General features: G+C 44.5%; 1 protein-coding gene across 1 annotated transcript in view; it reads right to left on the reverse strand.

The window, feature by feature from the left end:
* LOC142817849 (cadherin-like and PC-esterase domain-containing protein 1) overlaps positions 1–16,526 on the reverse strand; it is a 226,033-nt gene that overhangs the window by 53,811 nt on the left and 155,696 nt on the right. Inside the window, exons 7-9 of the mRNA XM_075895727.1 lie at positions 16,055–16,139; positions 12,863–13,052; positions 9,482–9,662 (exon numbers count right to left, since the gene is read on the reverse strand). Coding sequence (XP_075751842.1) covers positions 9,482–9,662; positions 12,863–13,052; positions 16,055–16,139 — 456 coding nt within the window. The remainder of the gene's footprint in view (positions 1–9,481; positions 9,663–12,862; positions 13,053–16,054; positions 16,140–16,526) is intronic.

Raw genomic sequence — 16,526 nt, forward strand, 5'->3', positions numbered from 1 at the left:
TGTTGTTGTTGTTGTTGTTGTTGTTGTTGTTGTTGTTGTTGTTGTTGTTGTTGTTGTTGTTGTTGTTGTTGTTGTTGTTGTTGTTGTTGTTGTTGTTGAACATTTTTGAAATTTTGCACTGGTGGTTCGATTTTCTGTGCGTGAGAAAGGAATCGACTGCACAACAAGAGGTGATCAAGCACACTTGACGGTACGCCTATATGCATTTCCGAATGCGTACTTCATGATATGATTGCCTAGTTGCAATTAAAAAAATATCTCGTCAGCACTCCGCATAAATCAGTTTGGCTGCGCATGGATGCGAGAAGGTAAAAGGGGGAATGGAAAGAAGAAACCTTAAATTAACGGTCGGTTTAGTGAGCCAGTGGTAGAACATTTGTTCCGTGTTCTTTAAATTGTTGTAACAACCTACGGCGTTTCATCCATCAGAGATGTCACTACGCGAGTGACTTTCTGTTCCGTGGTCGCTTCACGTTTCATCACTGCTGCGTCTCATATCACCCGATATAAGTATACTGCCACTCCATTCATCGTCTAATAACCCAGCATTCGCGAACGGATGGTAAACTCTCGAAGCACGGACCACAGCAGGGGCGCGACGCTTTGGGCTCCAGCACTCGACTTCCGGCCGTCAGCTTAACTGACCACGAAAAGTCGTTTGCGAGCTATTAACGCCCGCGAACGAATATATTGATCACAAGATTGAACGTTGCTCGGACGGCGCGACGTGGGAAAGCGCTAGGCACACGCGGTGTCCGATGAGAATGGATGAGCAGCACACAAGTTTGAGAAGGAAGCTCGAAGTGAACGTTGAGGTTAAAAAGAAAAAAAGAAAGAAAGAAAGAAAGAACGAGAAAAAGAAAGAAAGAGGGAGAAACAGAGGGGGGACAAATGCATCTCTCTAGAATAGAGAGCACTTCCTGATTTACGATGCGCTTGCCAAGTCATGAATCAGAGAGCCCTTGCGAACTGAACACAAAATAATAATAATAATAAGTTGAGAGGTGACAGTAAATGGTGAGAAGGAAAGAATTTCTGAACTTACATCTTCAAATGAACTCTAGCGAGTGTATGTATGTGGCCTGTTCAGAAATGCGTTTACTCCGCTGTGCCTGAGTGCCGAACACTCGCTGCCTTAGAGTCACTGCAACTTCTGCTTGCTTCAAAAAAGTTCTTCAGCGGTGTGCCCAGGAAGTGAAACTTTGCATACGCATGCAAAGCAAAGGGACATCGTCTCCCACAAAGAGACGTTCTGCTACTCCCCGTTCGGAGTTTTCCGACGGGACATCCTTCTGTATAAAACGTAGACCCGTCATTTGGTATTCTGATGATACCACAGGGTAACAGTGCCGCACGATTTCTCCACCGCAGTCTCATCCTCCAAACGCACTTTGTTTCGCCCCGGGTACACAGCACTTGGTGCAGGTACTCCCAAATTTGTAACCACAAGGAAAAAGTTAGTATTAGCAGTTTTTACTAACTTTCTTGGGCCATTACTAACTTTCTGCGACATTTTTACAACCTAACTTAGCAGACACTTAAAGGTTGCAAAGGTTACTACGTTTGGCGCTCTGTTACTAACCTTTCGTCATGCACACACTTAATTAACTTGTTGAACCAACTTTAAAGGTTATTATTACGAGCGTCTAACATAATGTTTACTAGCATTCAAGCTCATTGACGGATCCATTCAATTTCATTGAGGCAATATATGTAAGCTTAGAACCCAGTCTTAGGTCTTGTATACTAGGCCTTGTTGAGGCGGTATTATGCAAAATAGATATAATTGTTTTTCATTATATGCTTGATCGAAAGTCCTACACTGCCTTACCTCGTGCGCCTAACAAAATTGTACGCTGTACAAAGTGAGACGCCTACTTAAATTGTCTATCCTACAGCATATCCGCCCACCAGCATCAGCTGCGTTCTCCGTAGTAAGAGCTCTAAATGGTCCTGGAACCACTTGGGGACTGTACGTGTCACGTGAGCTTGTGTACGTATGCCGTTCCCATTTATGACATTATGTGCGTTGATGTATCAATTACTCCGTTATATGTCGAAATATGAATACTCACGAATGGGACCGATGTTAAACGGGTGATTCGTGAGGTGAAATGATCGCGGCTAGTACATTTTTTTAGTAACCGTTACAATCTACGTTAGGAACCATTACGATCTGCCTTAATAACACTCGAGGCAGTAACAGTTACTAACCTCCCCATTACTAACTTCACTTACTAACCGGTTTGTAACATCATAGAGTTTCCTTGGCGCTGCGATCGTTCAGCGATCATGGGAATGATAGGTAGTACACAGATTTCTCTAGTCTTTTCTCTAAATGGTCAGCCTGAAAGAACATTTCTCTAAATGGTCAGCCTGAAAGAATAAGGCGGTGCAGCGCAACCGCTGAACATTTGTGATTTTTGTTTCGTGATAAAACAGCTCCAAGCCACACGAACACACACTGAGTCGGAAGCAGGCCAGAAGTACGAAGAAAGGACAAATCTGTGTACTACCCATCATTCTCATGCTCGCTGAAGCCCTGTGCGTTGCAGCTCCCATAGAGTTTCCGAATATACACTAGAGGGAACTCTGGCGCTATTGTCTATGGGAGCTGCAACGCACGGCGCTTCAGTGAGCATGCGAATGATGGGTAGTACACACATTTGTCTAAACTTCGTACTTCTGGCCTGCTTTTGGCTCCGTGTGTGTTCGTGTGGCTTGAAGCTGTTTTCTCACGAAACAAAAATCAGCCAATGTTCATCAATTGCGCTTCACCGCCTTATTTTTTTCGAATTACCTTTCCAAATTGGGTCACGAAGTTCAAAAGGGTTCAATCTTTCTTTCAAAACAAAAACCAAAACACAACAATAAACGAAGCCGCAAGTACGATTCGCCGCCCGCAAGTACGAAGACTAGGAAAATGTGCGTACTGCCCATCATTCCCATCGTCGCTGAACAATCGCAGCGCCAGAGTGCCCTCTAGTTAATTTTGAGAAACTCTGTGGCAGCTCCTATAGACACTAGCGCCAGAGTTCCCTCTAGTGTATATTAGGAAACTGTATGAGTAACATATGTGACAAGTAGTTAGTAAACCGAACTTAGTACTATACAACCTTTTTTAAGGAATATATATAATTTCAACGTTGGAAGGTTGCAACGGCTGAACCAAAAATTGCGCCACATTTATCATATTTCTGAACAGTACAACTTTTAATCCCTTCTTTAACACGTAATTCAGTGCCAGAAACAGGCCTAACCGCTTGGCGGAGCTGCGTTTTTGCCCGGCAGACGAGGCATCCAATACGGCCAGCTTTCTTTACCGACACGCACATTGAAGACTCACTTGTCCTAAAATATTTACTGCCATTGCATAGGCTCTCTGAAGCTTCCATTGTTCCTCAATTGCCTCGCACGTCCAACACGTCTTTCGATCTTCATCCGACAATAACAGCATCTATTGGTGCGAACACACTCGCCCCAACTTCTGTCGACTGAATTGCGTAGCGTACTTCTTTTTATTACTGTTACACTTCGCTTAAGAGCACTCGCTTGATCTTTGCATAACGGATGGTCTTCTGAAAGTCGCATTGAGAAGGAACGTCCGCCCAATATCCGCATTCCCGTACAAAACCGTAAGCCACGAAGGTGGCCAAGTCGGTTACCAAGACTTTCTTGTTCAAGAAGGTAGATGAAAAAAACGTATTGCGGTGTCTCAGCCTGGTCAGGTACGCAGCAGTGTTGTATATAGTCAGATGGTAAGAGATAAAAAAGAAGCAAGATGGCTGATCATAATAAATATGCTACAGGCAGATAACGGTGCACTGCAAGGCCACAGGAAAATGAGAAGCAAAACCATCACTCCGCTTTCGTCCTCGTCGGCGAAGGAAATAGGATTGCGTTCTCTGGGCCTGTAGAATATCAAGTAAAAGCAAGAGAAGGAGTCCCTAGAGTGAAAGAAAGAAAAAAGTTGCCACGAGGGGTGAGGAAGGCCAATTCGGGAGACAGGCTAGACCCGCACACAAATACACGCTGCACGTTTGTGCTCGCGGTGCAGAAAAGCCCTCGGCGAAAGTAGAATGACACGTAATACAGAAACAGAAGAAACTGCATTAGGACAAGAACTTTAGGGAAGCCGTCGAAAGAACGAGATGCAACGCGGATACTCGAAAGAGTCAGAACGCTACGCACGCGTGCAAAGCACAAACTGTACTCGCGGGAACAAGGAGACGCCTTACGCGAGGAAGAATAAGCGCAACAATAAGTGTCCTAAAAGACAGCAAGCAAGCAGAACCAATTGCTCGAACTTATTTGCGCTGTCAAGTCGGCAAATCGCGTTGAGGCCGAATGCACGCCCCTTTACGGCGTTTCCTCTCTCTTCGCAGGTCCAGGAGCCCAGCCAACTTAGGCGTTATACAAGGAAAGGAGGGTGCTCTGAGCGTCACCCTTTCACTCGCCTTTGTCGCACGCTCCAAGCAACGTTTTTTCGCTCCTTAACCTACACGCTTGGCTCTTGCTTCCATTCCAGCCCATTTTCTTCCCGAAATGCTGCTCCGCACTGCTTCTCTTTGGCTGCGTCGCATCCTCGCGATTCTGCATCGCTTCTTCCTTCCTCCAACCCCTTTGTTTTCTCGCAAGCCAAATCATCGTCGCCTCGTATGCCTCTGCGTTTATAGGCCGTCCCAACTCAACTTTCTTTTTCTTCTACCCAGAAAACATGTCCCATGCCACGCAGCCAAGGCTATGTGGCTCGTGTCAGCGAGTCAGCAACGATGATCAAATGATTACGCAGTTGTGACAGAGATGAACTGGCTAGCCCATTTTACACTATTACTGCTGCAGACAAGCTTCTATTCCCTGAGCGTTGCAAGGCGAATTATTACAAGCGGACAGGGAGGGTAGACTGCAGCTTCTGTTTTCTCTGTTATAGGTAGAACGTGCGAGCCATAGCTTTCAGTACACTGCACGGAACTGCTCACACAGAGTGCAGGTTTTCTATACTCTTTCCCTCGAAAAACGTTTCCTTTCTCAGTTTTTTAGGAACACGTCGCAGAAATCTTCGCGCATTCGCTTAAGTCGCTGTGCTCTACAAATTTCAACAGACAGAATTTGGAGGGAAAACAAAAACACGTTTTGGGAAGAAATTTGATAACAGTATGTACGTACAAAATGGCGACGCTCGGTGATATAGGAGCGCTTCTGCGGTGCTGGGCGTCGCTGTACATCTCCGACCCTTTGCACACACGCAGCGCAAAGTAAAAAAAAAAAGAGATATCCACCGAAAGGCAAGAAACGTGGACAGAGTGCAAGAACGTGTACAGAGAAAATGTTTGGTTGAAGTTTTTCTGATGCGCTCCGTTGTTTAGAGCGCTTGGCACCCGTGCGCTTAAAAAGGCGTGACACGCATGGTCATTGCAGTTGGCGTCAGAGCGTCCTGCTTGCCGCAGCTGTGGGTTTTTTTACCGTTGAAGCAGTTGTTTTTAACTCTTTTTCTTTGTTTAACTGTAAACTCACAAAGCTACCACCTTGGTTTTGTGAAATGGGGAAAATTAAGAAAAGACAAAGGATAATCGTATTTTAGAAACAGCCACCTGTGAAAGAAAAAAAATCATATTAAAGTTCACAAAACTCCCGCGAAACAGAACGCGGAAGAGAGGTTTCATTGGTCGCCTTCGTGACGGGCATATAGTGCGTGTAACGTCCACTCTCGCGATATTGACTTGTTATTCTATTTTCGCGTCTGAAACTCGGGTAAATAAAATTATCGTCTGCCTACTTCTGTTTTCCAACATCTCAAGCCTCGGTTATTGTTATGTTTGTTACCATTTATCCTTACTTAAGCGTATATCGTTAGCACCCTTTTTTTAAAGCTTCTTTCCCGGTTTCAGCACTGGGATTGCTTGTGCAATCTTTGGTCATCTCTTGATTATCAAGCCGGGTGCTATCTATCTTTAAACCGATTAACTAGCTCAAAACCATTGTGGTCTACACATGAGCAAGTACATAATGAAAAAATTGGCACATTCCACGTACAATGGGAATCAATTATGTGCGAAGCACGAATGAAAAATGTTGATATGCGATATTAAAATCAGCACAACGTTGCGAAGTGGAGGTAAATGATGCCGTACATGACTTCCATGTCATGATTATCATGTTTGGATGTATCGTTTACCTTCGTCATCTATTCACGTCACGTGATACCAAGTTTAGTGTATGTGGAGCTAGCGAAATGGCCGCGAGAAGGCTATGAGCATGGTATGTTGTCACGTTTTACATCACACGCGTGTCAGGATTATCATGTTTGCACCAGTCATATATTTTGTCATTCATTGACGTCACGTAACACCAAATTTGGTATATGTGGAGCTAGCGAAACGGCCGCGTGCGCATCATCAGTGTGGCATGTAGTCATGTTGTTACATAACACGCATGTGGTGATTATCATGTTTGGATGTGTCATTTACCTAAGTCGTCCGTTCGCGTAACGTAATACCGAGTTTGGTACATGGGAAGCTAGCAAAACTGCCGCCAGCGCATCACGAGCGTAGCATGTAGTTACGTTGTTATATGTCACGCATCTCATGTTTGTCATGTTTGCACCCAGTATCATACCTTCGTCATTCATTCACGTCCCGTAATACCAAATTTGGTATAAGTGAAGCTAGAGAAATGGCCGCTGGCGTGTCATGAGCGTGGTATGTAGTCATGTTGTTACATGACACGCATCTCATGATTATCATATTTGCACCGGTCACATACCTTCGTCATCCATTCACGTACCGTTATACCAACTTTGATATAAGTGAAGCTATCCAAATGGCCGCGAGCGCACCATGAGCGTGGCATGTAGCCATGTTGTTACATGACACGCATGTCATGATTTTCATGTTAGGGTTTGTTGCTTATGTTCGCCATGCAACCATGCCACACCATACCAGTTTTGCAACAAGTCATGTGAACGAAACCACCACAAGATCTGCAGGACCTTGAAATGTAAAGCATGACATTCGTGACATACATATCATGATTTTCATGTTATGACTAGTCAAGTATGTTCTCCATACAGTCATGTTATGCCATACCAGGTTTCGTATGGATACCATTATCGGAACTGTCAGGATAGCTGAAAGTTGTAGGCGGCTAGACAGATGGATACGCTCAATGTCGCCGAAGTTCGCTAAGAAATGATCCGCATTAAAATTGGTCCTGTATCTGCATGTGTGTTTAGAAAAAGTGGTTAACAATTTAGAGTACTCGGTACTCTACTATGGGAGAGAATAAAGCCGTCCCGTGGGCCTCTCGTCACTTCTATTCGCCCTACACTACAAATCTCGTCGAAAGACGATAGTCTTGCGTCTTGAGAAAGTGGAGAAAACATTTATTTGATGTTATCCGCAAAAAAATTGGTGAATGGGATACTGGAGGCGCTGCGGTCGAGTGCTTAGAGAGTGCAGCGGAAGCGAACGAGCGCATCAAGTCACGTCACACCTGAGACATGAGCGCTATCTGGCAGTTATCTTGGAAAACGAAGCGCGCGCGCTCTGCGCGCCCATCTCGGAGGTGATAAGGTGTAGAACCTAAGGCGACGGGTAGGTGCCACCACCGTGTCGTTTTAGCAAAGCGTTGAAAACACTTGCCTTCTCGTGCAAGCGTTGCCAGCTCAGCGCTACGTGATAAACGCTGCGGTCCTTATAATTATTTATGTATGCTTTTTCTAGTAAGAGACACACATACAGAATATTGACGTGTTGTTATGGTGCCTCAGATATGCGCAATAATTGCTTTTTAATTGAAGATCACAGAAGTATAAACACTGAACCTTGAGCAATATTGGTGGGCGCTGTGGATAGGGTCAGCCGTTTGGAGTATTGTTTGGCCACTCAGGTGCCGTTTAGGGTTCCGTTAAGGGCGGACAAACAGACAAACGTACAGACAGACAGACAGACAGACAGACAGACAGACAGACAGACAGACAGACAGACAGACAGACAGACAGAGAGATAGACAGACCAAGATCTTTGCGTCTAAAACTGTGCTACATGCACACTTACAGAAGAACACGTGTCCTCTTTGGTCAAGCTCAACGTTGAGACTGCCCCACCCGACCAAATTGTTTTCCTGAGGAGAAAGCAGCCCACACTCTCCTGTCTGGGTTCGCACTCCAGGGTGATTCTGGCTCTCGTTTGTGTTTCAGCCTTCGTGTTCAGCATTCGTGTTTGCAGCCTCGAATTCTAGGTGAGACCACCTTTGATTGCATGCTCATTGTTTTGCTTGGCTAGTGGTGTTATCTCGGTTTGTTGCACCGCGTCGCCGTGTCATATCCACGCAGCTGCCCGGCTTGATTCCACTGTTACCTATGGAATCACAGCTTCCCAATGTAGACACCTTACCAACCATCCCTTAGCGAATTCCAGTGACCGTTATTTCTTCCGAACATGTGAGACCACATTATTGATTTTTGGTAATGTATTTCTTCGTGGTTGGGACACTGACAAAAAGAGAAGCAGTCAGCTTGTTCAAGCTTAACTTGTTATTTGGGCGAACCACTGCCCAAGTAATGAAGTTACAACATGAGAGCCATTCGCACTGAAAACTGATGGCGCCGTGATCAGTTGTCGGCCGTCGAGAATAAAATCCGCGGCAATGTGCATAGGAATTTATACGCTTGTCAATACAGCGATGGTCTTCTTTGGTTTCTTCTTACTTCGTCCCCGCCTTTGAGCGCAGTGAGTTTTTCACGAAGAGTTTGTACATGCTACATGCAACTTCGAACATTCTGGCCTTATCGGTGGCTCATACGCTCGAATAAATTCAGCTGTCCGCGTTTGCGTGCTCAGTCTAAATAGCCTAAATAGTATTCGCAAACAATATGGCGCGGTGCGCGCAAGGCATTACCTTCACGTGCAGCAGGCCGGTAACACAAAACGAAAAAAGAGCGCGTGTGGCAGTCAATATATCATATTATGAATGTCACTTTTTTGTGATAGGTAAGAGCGCCTCGATGGAATTTAAATAAATTGGCGACCTTTTTTCTTCCTTTTTTTCGGTAGAATACTTGTGGGTATTTTTGAAACTTTCCGAAATGAACATAATCTTTGACGGCCAGCTAATGTAACCATGACGAAATGAAACAGACAGAAAGAAAGAAAGAGAATGATAAAAAACACCTAAAGCTGTGCTCGAAGAACCGCACCAAGACCGTGAAGGGTCGCTTAGAGCTGTCCAAGTAAAGCCGACAATTGTTACCACAGTTCGCGCACACGACCAGAGCCTCGCAAGCAACTTACAGTATCCAAATATACCAGTAGTTGACTTAGCTATGCACTCTTCGTTCTTTGCTCACGCAGAAGTTGTTACAATGTATTTTTGTTTTGCTTTGTTTCTCGCTTACTTCTAACCTCCTCAACTATGGATAAATCTTTAAGCTCAAACAAAAGCAACAAGTTCAACTTTTGTACCCTTGTTGGTTGTCACTGACCTTCGCCGAGGCAGGACCCGTCCGGTAGCTCCTCAGCCGCACCATGCCCTCGGTGTGCACGTAGGCACGCAGAGGAGACAGCGACGTGATGAGCACGAACACGCGCAGGCTCACCGGCTGCCCGTGCACCAGCAACGGGGCCGAGAGGGCTTGCTGTACCACAGCACGCCTCGTTGAAGCTCTGCGCACATACAGAGGGCAGACAGTGTGCTCACTAGTATAATACTACTGAAACAAAGACTGAAAGACAAATCTACATCCTCATTAGTTAAGACGTAATTTTGGGGTGCTAAGCGCAAGAAAGCAGACAAAGGGAGAACGTGCAAGAAGTACAATATGATTATAAGGCACATCATGAAAGAGAGCTCCAGAAATTTTGACATTTGGTGTTTTTTAATGTGCACTGAATCGTACAGTACCGGTACCTTTAGCGTTTCGCTTCCTTAGAGAGGCGACCGCGGAGGCCGGCATCGAACCCACGACATTCAGCTGAGCTGCCGAGCACCGTAGCCACTGTACCACCGGGGTGGACATGCGACATCCTAACTGAGAGTGAGTGACTGAGTGAGTTAGTTAGTTAGTTAGTTAGTTAGTCAGTTAGTTAGTTAGTTAGTTAGTTAGTTAGTTAGTTAGTTAGTTAGTTAGTTAGTTAGTTAGTTAGTTAGTTAGTTAGTTAGTTAGTTAGTGATAATGGTATTCAAACAAAGCGCGCTCATTAGGTGTATGGTTGTAAATCCGTACTTATTAGCTTTCAATAGGCAACCTAAATAACAAACATACAGAGAAAAGTAGGGTACAAGCTTTAAATGCCTCGTCGCATTGGATGGCTGTATTGAAGAACTTTAGTTTGAGTCCTGAGAAACGCGACTAGCGCGCATTGGGCTTCTCCCACGTTGGGACGAGTAGGCTCAGTCTTCCCGCCGCATCGTGGGCTATCTGAACGGCCCTTAATGCTACAAGTTTCATGCCTGAGTACAGAGAGCAAAAAAAACAAAAAAGAATAACATAGCTTAATCACTCGACGGCACTTCCACATGTGCACGACCGAGCGCCTGTCGTAAAATTCGACAAAGGACCTCTCATGGAGCGCAACTGGGTATTTTCACAACGTCCCAAAAGCAAACCGGCGTTGCGAGGGATGCTGCGATTCAGAAATAATTTCGAAGATCCGGTGTGCCTTTCACGTCTACCCAATAGATGGTACACATATATTCGCTGCTTTTTTTTGGCCTCACCTCAAGGCAACCGCCGTGGCCGGCAAACGAAAGAGGTGTTTTCCCGAGGCTTCGAATATGTGTCTATAGCATTCAGGTTTGAGAGGACTGAGCGTATGCGTGCCAATGATTGATGATTGATTGATACGCGAGGTTTAACGTCCTGAAACCATATATGATTATGAGAGACGCCATAGTAGAGGGCTCCAGAAATTTCGACCACCTGGGATTCTTTAACGTGCACCCAAATCTGAGCACACGGACCTACAACATTTCCGCCTCCATCGGAAATGCAGCCGCCGCAGCTGGGATTCCATCCCGCGACCTGCGGGTCAGCAGCCGAGTACCTTAGCCACTAGACCCCCGCGGCGGGGCATACGCGTGCCAATGAAGCGAGTCATTTTGGACACGTTCTCAGCGAGAAATAAAGAAAATGAGGCTAAATAAATATACTGAAACAATAATCTGAAAAAGAGCATTTCATAAACGAACCAAACGCAACTTTGGTCCTCTTTTTTTTTACGCGCAGAGTTGATGATCTTGACTTGGCCTATTGCGGACCATGCTCCGTTTTATACGCTTGGTGGCTTGTTACTTTGCTTCAGTGAATTGGAGCCCACAGTGACACTTGCGTAATGGGACGTGCGAAATACTGCTCCACGCTAACACCTTTTCGCTCGTAGCTGGAGCCCAGGGCGTGTACGTAGAAGGCGCCCATGGCAATGTTGAGAGTTCTTCGGGGAGGTCGGTGTTACGGGACAAGATCATGCCACTATGCATCGAAGTAAATCAACTGATGGTAAAAAAAGCAAAGAAGAGTATGTCGTAAAGCCTCGACTGAAAAGACCAGCTGTGAACAACGATTATATTATCACGAACCCTGTCTCACCTGAAAAAAGAAGTTGTTTCACTTTTTTTAGCCTGGACCTGACACGTAAATGACTCTCTTTAAAGAGACACATGAACTATTTTCGCAGATTATATTCTCTTCGGAAAGTCGAGGTACTCACGCTTTTTCAAAAGAGAGTTAACGTGGCCCCATAAAGAGATTGACATACGTGGCAAGTAGGGACTCAGAAGAATCGAGGAACTCTTTTTCTCCCTCCTTTTTTTTTTTTGTTTCATATCGTACAAGAAGCTTCGAAATGGGGGTGCCCAAAATTTTACTAAGTCTTACAGAAAACATTCCTTGAAACACACGTCACGGCGATGCTGATTTATATAGTAGTCACTGTTTATACGAAGCGATATTAAAGAAACCATTTTATTGGCATTCATTTTCGAACTCTTGATAGGTAAAAGTAAATGTTTGCATTACATGAGAGCTACGCTGAAATTTTTAGATATTTTCACATGGGCGTGTTCCATGGAGATTTCAGAATTGGCCTAATATTTTGATTTTGTTATAAATGAGAATAGTTCTGTTAGCTGGCGAGTTTCTGCGATAACACTGAAAACAGCGGTTCATATAGCATCAGACAGAACAACGCTGAACTGCAGTAATCTTGGTGGCTGGGTCCAGTGCATGTCTCGAGTAAGGCTGTCCGTTTCTGTTTTGTTGTTTTTCTTGGCTGTGCTGTTCTGTGAAATATGAAAATATCACGAACCTGAAAGATAAAAAAAGTACTGCACGCGACCCTCCTCATGCCTCAATACTTAGTATTGTTTGTACTGAACCGACCACCAATAGCTCATTTTCTTCACAAAATGCTTACGATATTTTCAATGTTAAATTGTTTAGCTCACTGGCTGCCACTGCAACAGAGTACAAAAACGTCAAAGCCCTTCAACTGACGCGAATACGTAAGCCCGCAGCTGTCGCTGCACGTTCTGTGGCAGCTGATTCACACCGTTTTCGGGGACACAATGATTATTGTGAAGTGCCACCGCCGAGCCCCACCACGCTTGTGAAAGATGCCATGGGCGATGCGAGACAAAGGCGAGAGGACGGTGGCGAGAGGACAATAGGATCTTGCGGTGAGGGGCAATAAATGGTTGTTATAAGCCTCTATTGTCAGAGGACTTGATCTAACGGAACCTACTGCTTTACTGTCTAGCTTTAGAAATGGCACAGAACCTTCTTTTCACGTCTCTAGTGAACTGTGCTTGTGAGCACGCGCATGTCCTACAAACTGATGTTAGTGGTTCTAGTGGCGCAAAAACTCACTGCTGGATGCGAGCTCTACCCAGCGGAGTGAAGATGTCCAGTGCCTCGGGTGCACTCTCCTTGGCTCCGGGGGCGAGCGGTGTGAGCATCCAGTGCGCCGAGTAGCCAAGCGCATCGGCCACGTTCACGAACTGCTGGTACTGAGTGGGCAGCACGAAGCACAGGGGCACCAAAGAAGCCTTCATCACGCCTGCACAGCCAACACGCAGAATATTGTACACGTACAGGGCAATTTAGAAACGAGGGGTCGTCAGTCTCTACTTTTAAAATGAAATTTTCGTTTGAGGAAGGAAAGTTTTTCCATGGGTAGCTTGAAACTAAAGCAGAGTGCGAAACAGTTACCGTCAACAAACACGCGCGTACTGCATCGTTTACACATCTTTTACGCTAATTAGTCGAAAGCCAACGTGGGGCAACGGAGATAAAGTTTTAGTTGATCATATGATAGCGCGTCCTCAATGGTCTGAAGTCCGGAGTTGCCTATAGCTGTCTCACGCTGTGGGACATTATTCTCGAAATAACGTGCCCATGACTTCTGGACATCTACACATATATCTATCTCTTGAGGGCAGCCCCGCCTTAACTGAATGAAACAGTAGCAGGAAAAAAAACTCCCATATGAAAATGAGAAACTACAATAAGCCTGACTCGGAGTTTAGAGCCAATTCAGAGTTCAGACCAGTTTAACGATTCTGGTCAAACTCCACAACAGGTGCCATAAACAACGAATGCACCCTGGACATATAAATGTCTTTCAACCATGACCGCCCTTTATATTCCTAGTAAAATAGCAACAGCAGTAACAGTGGTAGAAAGAGTTGCGTTGAAGCCAATGATAGTAGGACCATTTGGCGGGCGTTTGCCTTACGCTACAACGTCGGGACCAAGAAGTGGCCAGCTCCACACATCGTGGCGAACGTACTACATTCTCCATGAGGTCACCCCGCGTTTGCTGCTAGTACTACGTTTCATTGCAATGATGTTTTATTGATTCTTTCTATCTTCTTTTCTTCTTGGACTGTATTTCTAAAGTAGATAACAGGAATAAAGAACCGCAAAAGGGCCATTGAGTTTTTGATTCAAAAGCATCCACAGAATATCCAGGCAGTTCTTCATTATTATAAGTGTTTGAATAATCTAAAGCAATGTGTCCTAAAAGCGAAAAAGACTTTGTTTTTCCTGGCAGTGTAATTTTTTCGTTTTCTTTACAAACACTCAGATCTCGAAAAGGGCAGTAGCACCATACAATACGGCGACACAGAAGCCAATTATCCTAGTAGTACGCATTATTCATTTCCACGACTGTCACACGTTATTTTCCGCTCAAGATTTCGGGCCCCCGCGTTCGATCAAAAGGTGGTACGCCTCCATGTATAACATCGTCGCTAGAAAACGAGAAAGTGGGAGAGCCCGGAAGTTTGAAACAGTCCGGAACAATCGGCACAACAGCGCAGAAGAGAAAAAAGGGGGTAAGAGCCTGAAAAGAAAGCAACTATGCGGCGCACTACTAGCTCTAAAAAAATAAAGAAGTAAGCTTCCCATTGTGACACTTATCTCTCTTACGAACCGAGAAGAGCGCTCGCGGCTTCAAAAGAAAACCGCCCACAACTTGCTCGGTGCATTAGCTTATTGAAGAGGCTCACACAAAAGCAAAGGGGCCGTGTTCGCACGCTCAGGGCGAAGCAGCAATATCGGCAAATCGACTCGTCCCCATCGAAAGCGCGGCCCTGTCTCTTCGCGAGAAGATTGTTACCACGCGACATTTGCGCGCCATGTTGCTGCGGGACAGAAGGTTTCGGCGTTGCGGCTCTTTCAACCGTGCGTTGTTAGGAGGGGGTCTTCCTATTTCTTTTCTTGCCCTTTTATCGCACTAAATGCAACCCTTGCACAGTTTACAGCGCGAAAATGCATCACGGTAATTATCCCTCGACGCCATTTCTTTCTTTATTTATCGCCCTGAGTCGCAAGTAAGTGCTCACTGTTGCGAAAGAGCTCTTCTCTCTGCAAGGCGTGATAAACGAACTAAATGAAAGTCGAATGCGGTCGCTGATTCCTGCGGTAGAGCTTGCCAATCATTGCAAGCCTTCCCACAGCGATATAATATATAAGCGTGTTTCTGTTTTGTGTTGCTGTGTAGGATATACACCGGAGAAAAACAGCGCAATGAATCTGTGCACAGAATCGTTCGTGCTGTAATTTTTTGCGGGTACGGTGCTTCTGCTCTAGTTACAAAGAATTGATATTATTTTTATCCCCACTTAACTCTGTTTTTTTTTTTGTAATGTGTTACACACCATTCTAAAACAGTGAAATCGGATACTTATTCATTATCGCAAAGAGAGAAAGAGAGAGAAAGCCACGCATCACTTATAATCGTTATCAACAGCCTATTTGGCACATCTACACCATGAGCGAAGCATTTTGATTATTCGCATTAAAAATCCGCCTCAGTATACCGAACGAAACAATACGCTTTTTAATCTTAAAGTTAATATATATATCTCTTCAGGAAGCATATAGCCACCTGTTTCCACATAGCACATTGACTACGTATAATGCGGATTGTGAACTTTCATAATATATAGGCGTTTTTATTTTCTTGTTTTTTTTGCTGCCTACATGGGAGCATATACGGGGGCATAATAATGCGCTGAACTGGTCGATAATACTGAGTATAGCTACAGAACGGTACGCGTACATTGTTGTGGCTGTATTCTATTAAGAATCCTTGAATATTTTTCTTTTTTCGAAAACATGGCAGCTTTTGAAATGATAAAGACCACAACGCACTCAGAAAAGAAGTACATAAACAATACTTAAGTTCTCGACACTAGTACACTCTTGTACAGATAATATTTTCTGCATAGTGTCAATTTCACTATTCATACAGGAGCATTCAATTTTTGTTCATGTGCATTGCTTTGCCCGGATAATTCCTCATCGCCAAAATTTTTGAGATTTCTAAACAATTATATACTAAGAACTTCTACCATACGCGCCAAAAAATAAGTCACGTTATAATGAATATCGCGCACGTGTAGCATTATTAAAACAAAAAACATGCAGCGTCTCAGTTTCCAAATGTGATGTCGCAGGTAGTCGGTGCGTAAGGTATGCGGAGCACCTGAAAGCATTCACCCATGAATGAATTCAGACTTTTTTTTTAAACATCAATAAGTTTTGCGTTCCTACCTGGGATCTTTCTAGCGTCATTCATGGTGTTGCAGAAGGCATCTTTCTTGAGCAGAACGTTCTTCAAGCCAGGGATCTTGTTCACCTGCGATAAGAAAGTTACCGTAGTCAAGGATTTCAGACAAATGTTCTCAGTACTGCATCTTTTCTCCCACGCTTCAAGATAAAAAAACATGAGAGTTCGCGAGTCGGCGCTTGATGCACTTCGCTATAATCAATAATATCGGACAGTGTTTTACGTAAAAGGCAGAACAATTACAACTTAACCCCACACAATGACGATGCGCGTGCGAAATCCCACGTACGATTACTGTGCGCAATTGTTTTTTTAACCAATCACAAATAAGCCATTTTGATCACAGTTTTACAAACGCAGTAAATATGTTGATGTGTTTAATATCAATGCAACTATATCTTCCCAATCGCTGCATCTGTACTTTAATTGTTGACGCTGCTCTAGTATATTGGCTCT

Source organism: Rhipicephalus microplus, chromosome 5 (assembly GCF_043290135.1).
Source record: "Rhipicephalus microplus isolate Deutch F79 chromosome 5, USDA_Rmic, whole genome shotgun sequence".
In the NCBI taxonomy this organism is placed as follows: domain Eukaryota; kingdom Metazoa; phylum Arthropoda; class Arachnida; order Ixodida; family Ixodidae; genus Rhipicephalus; species Rhipicephalus microplus.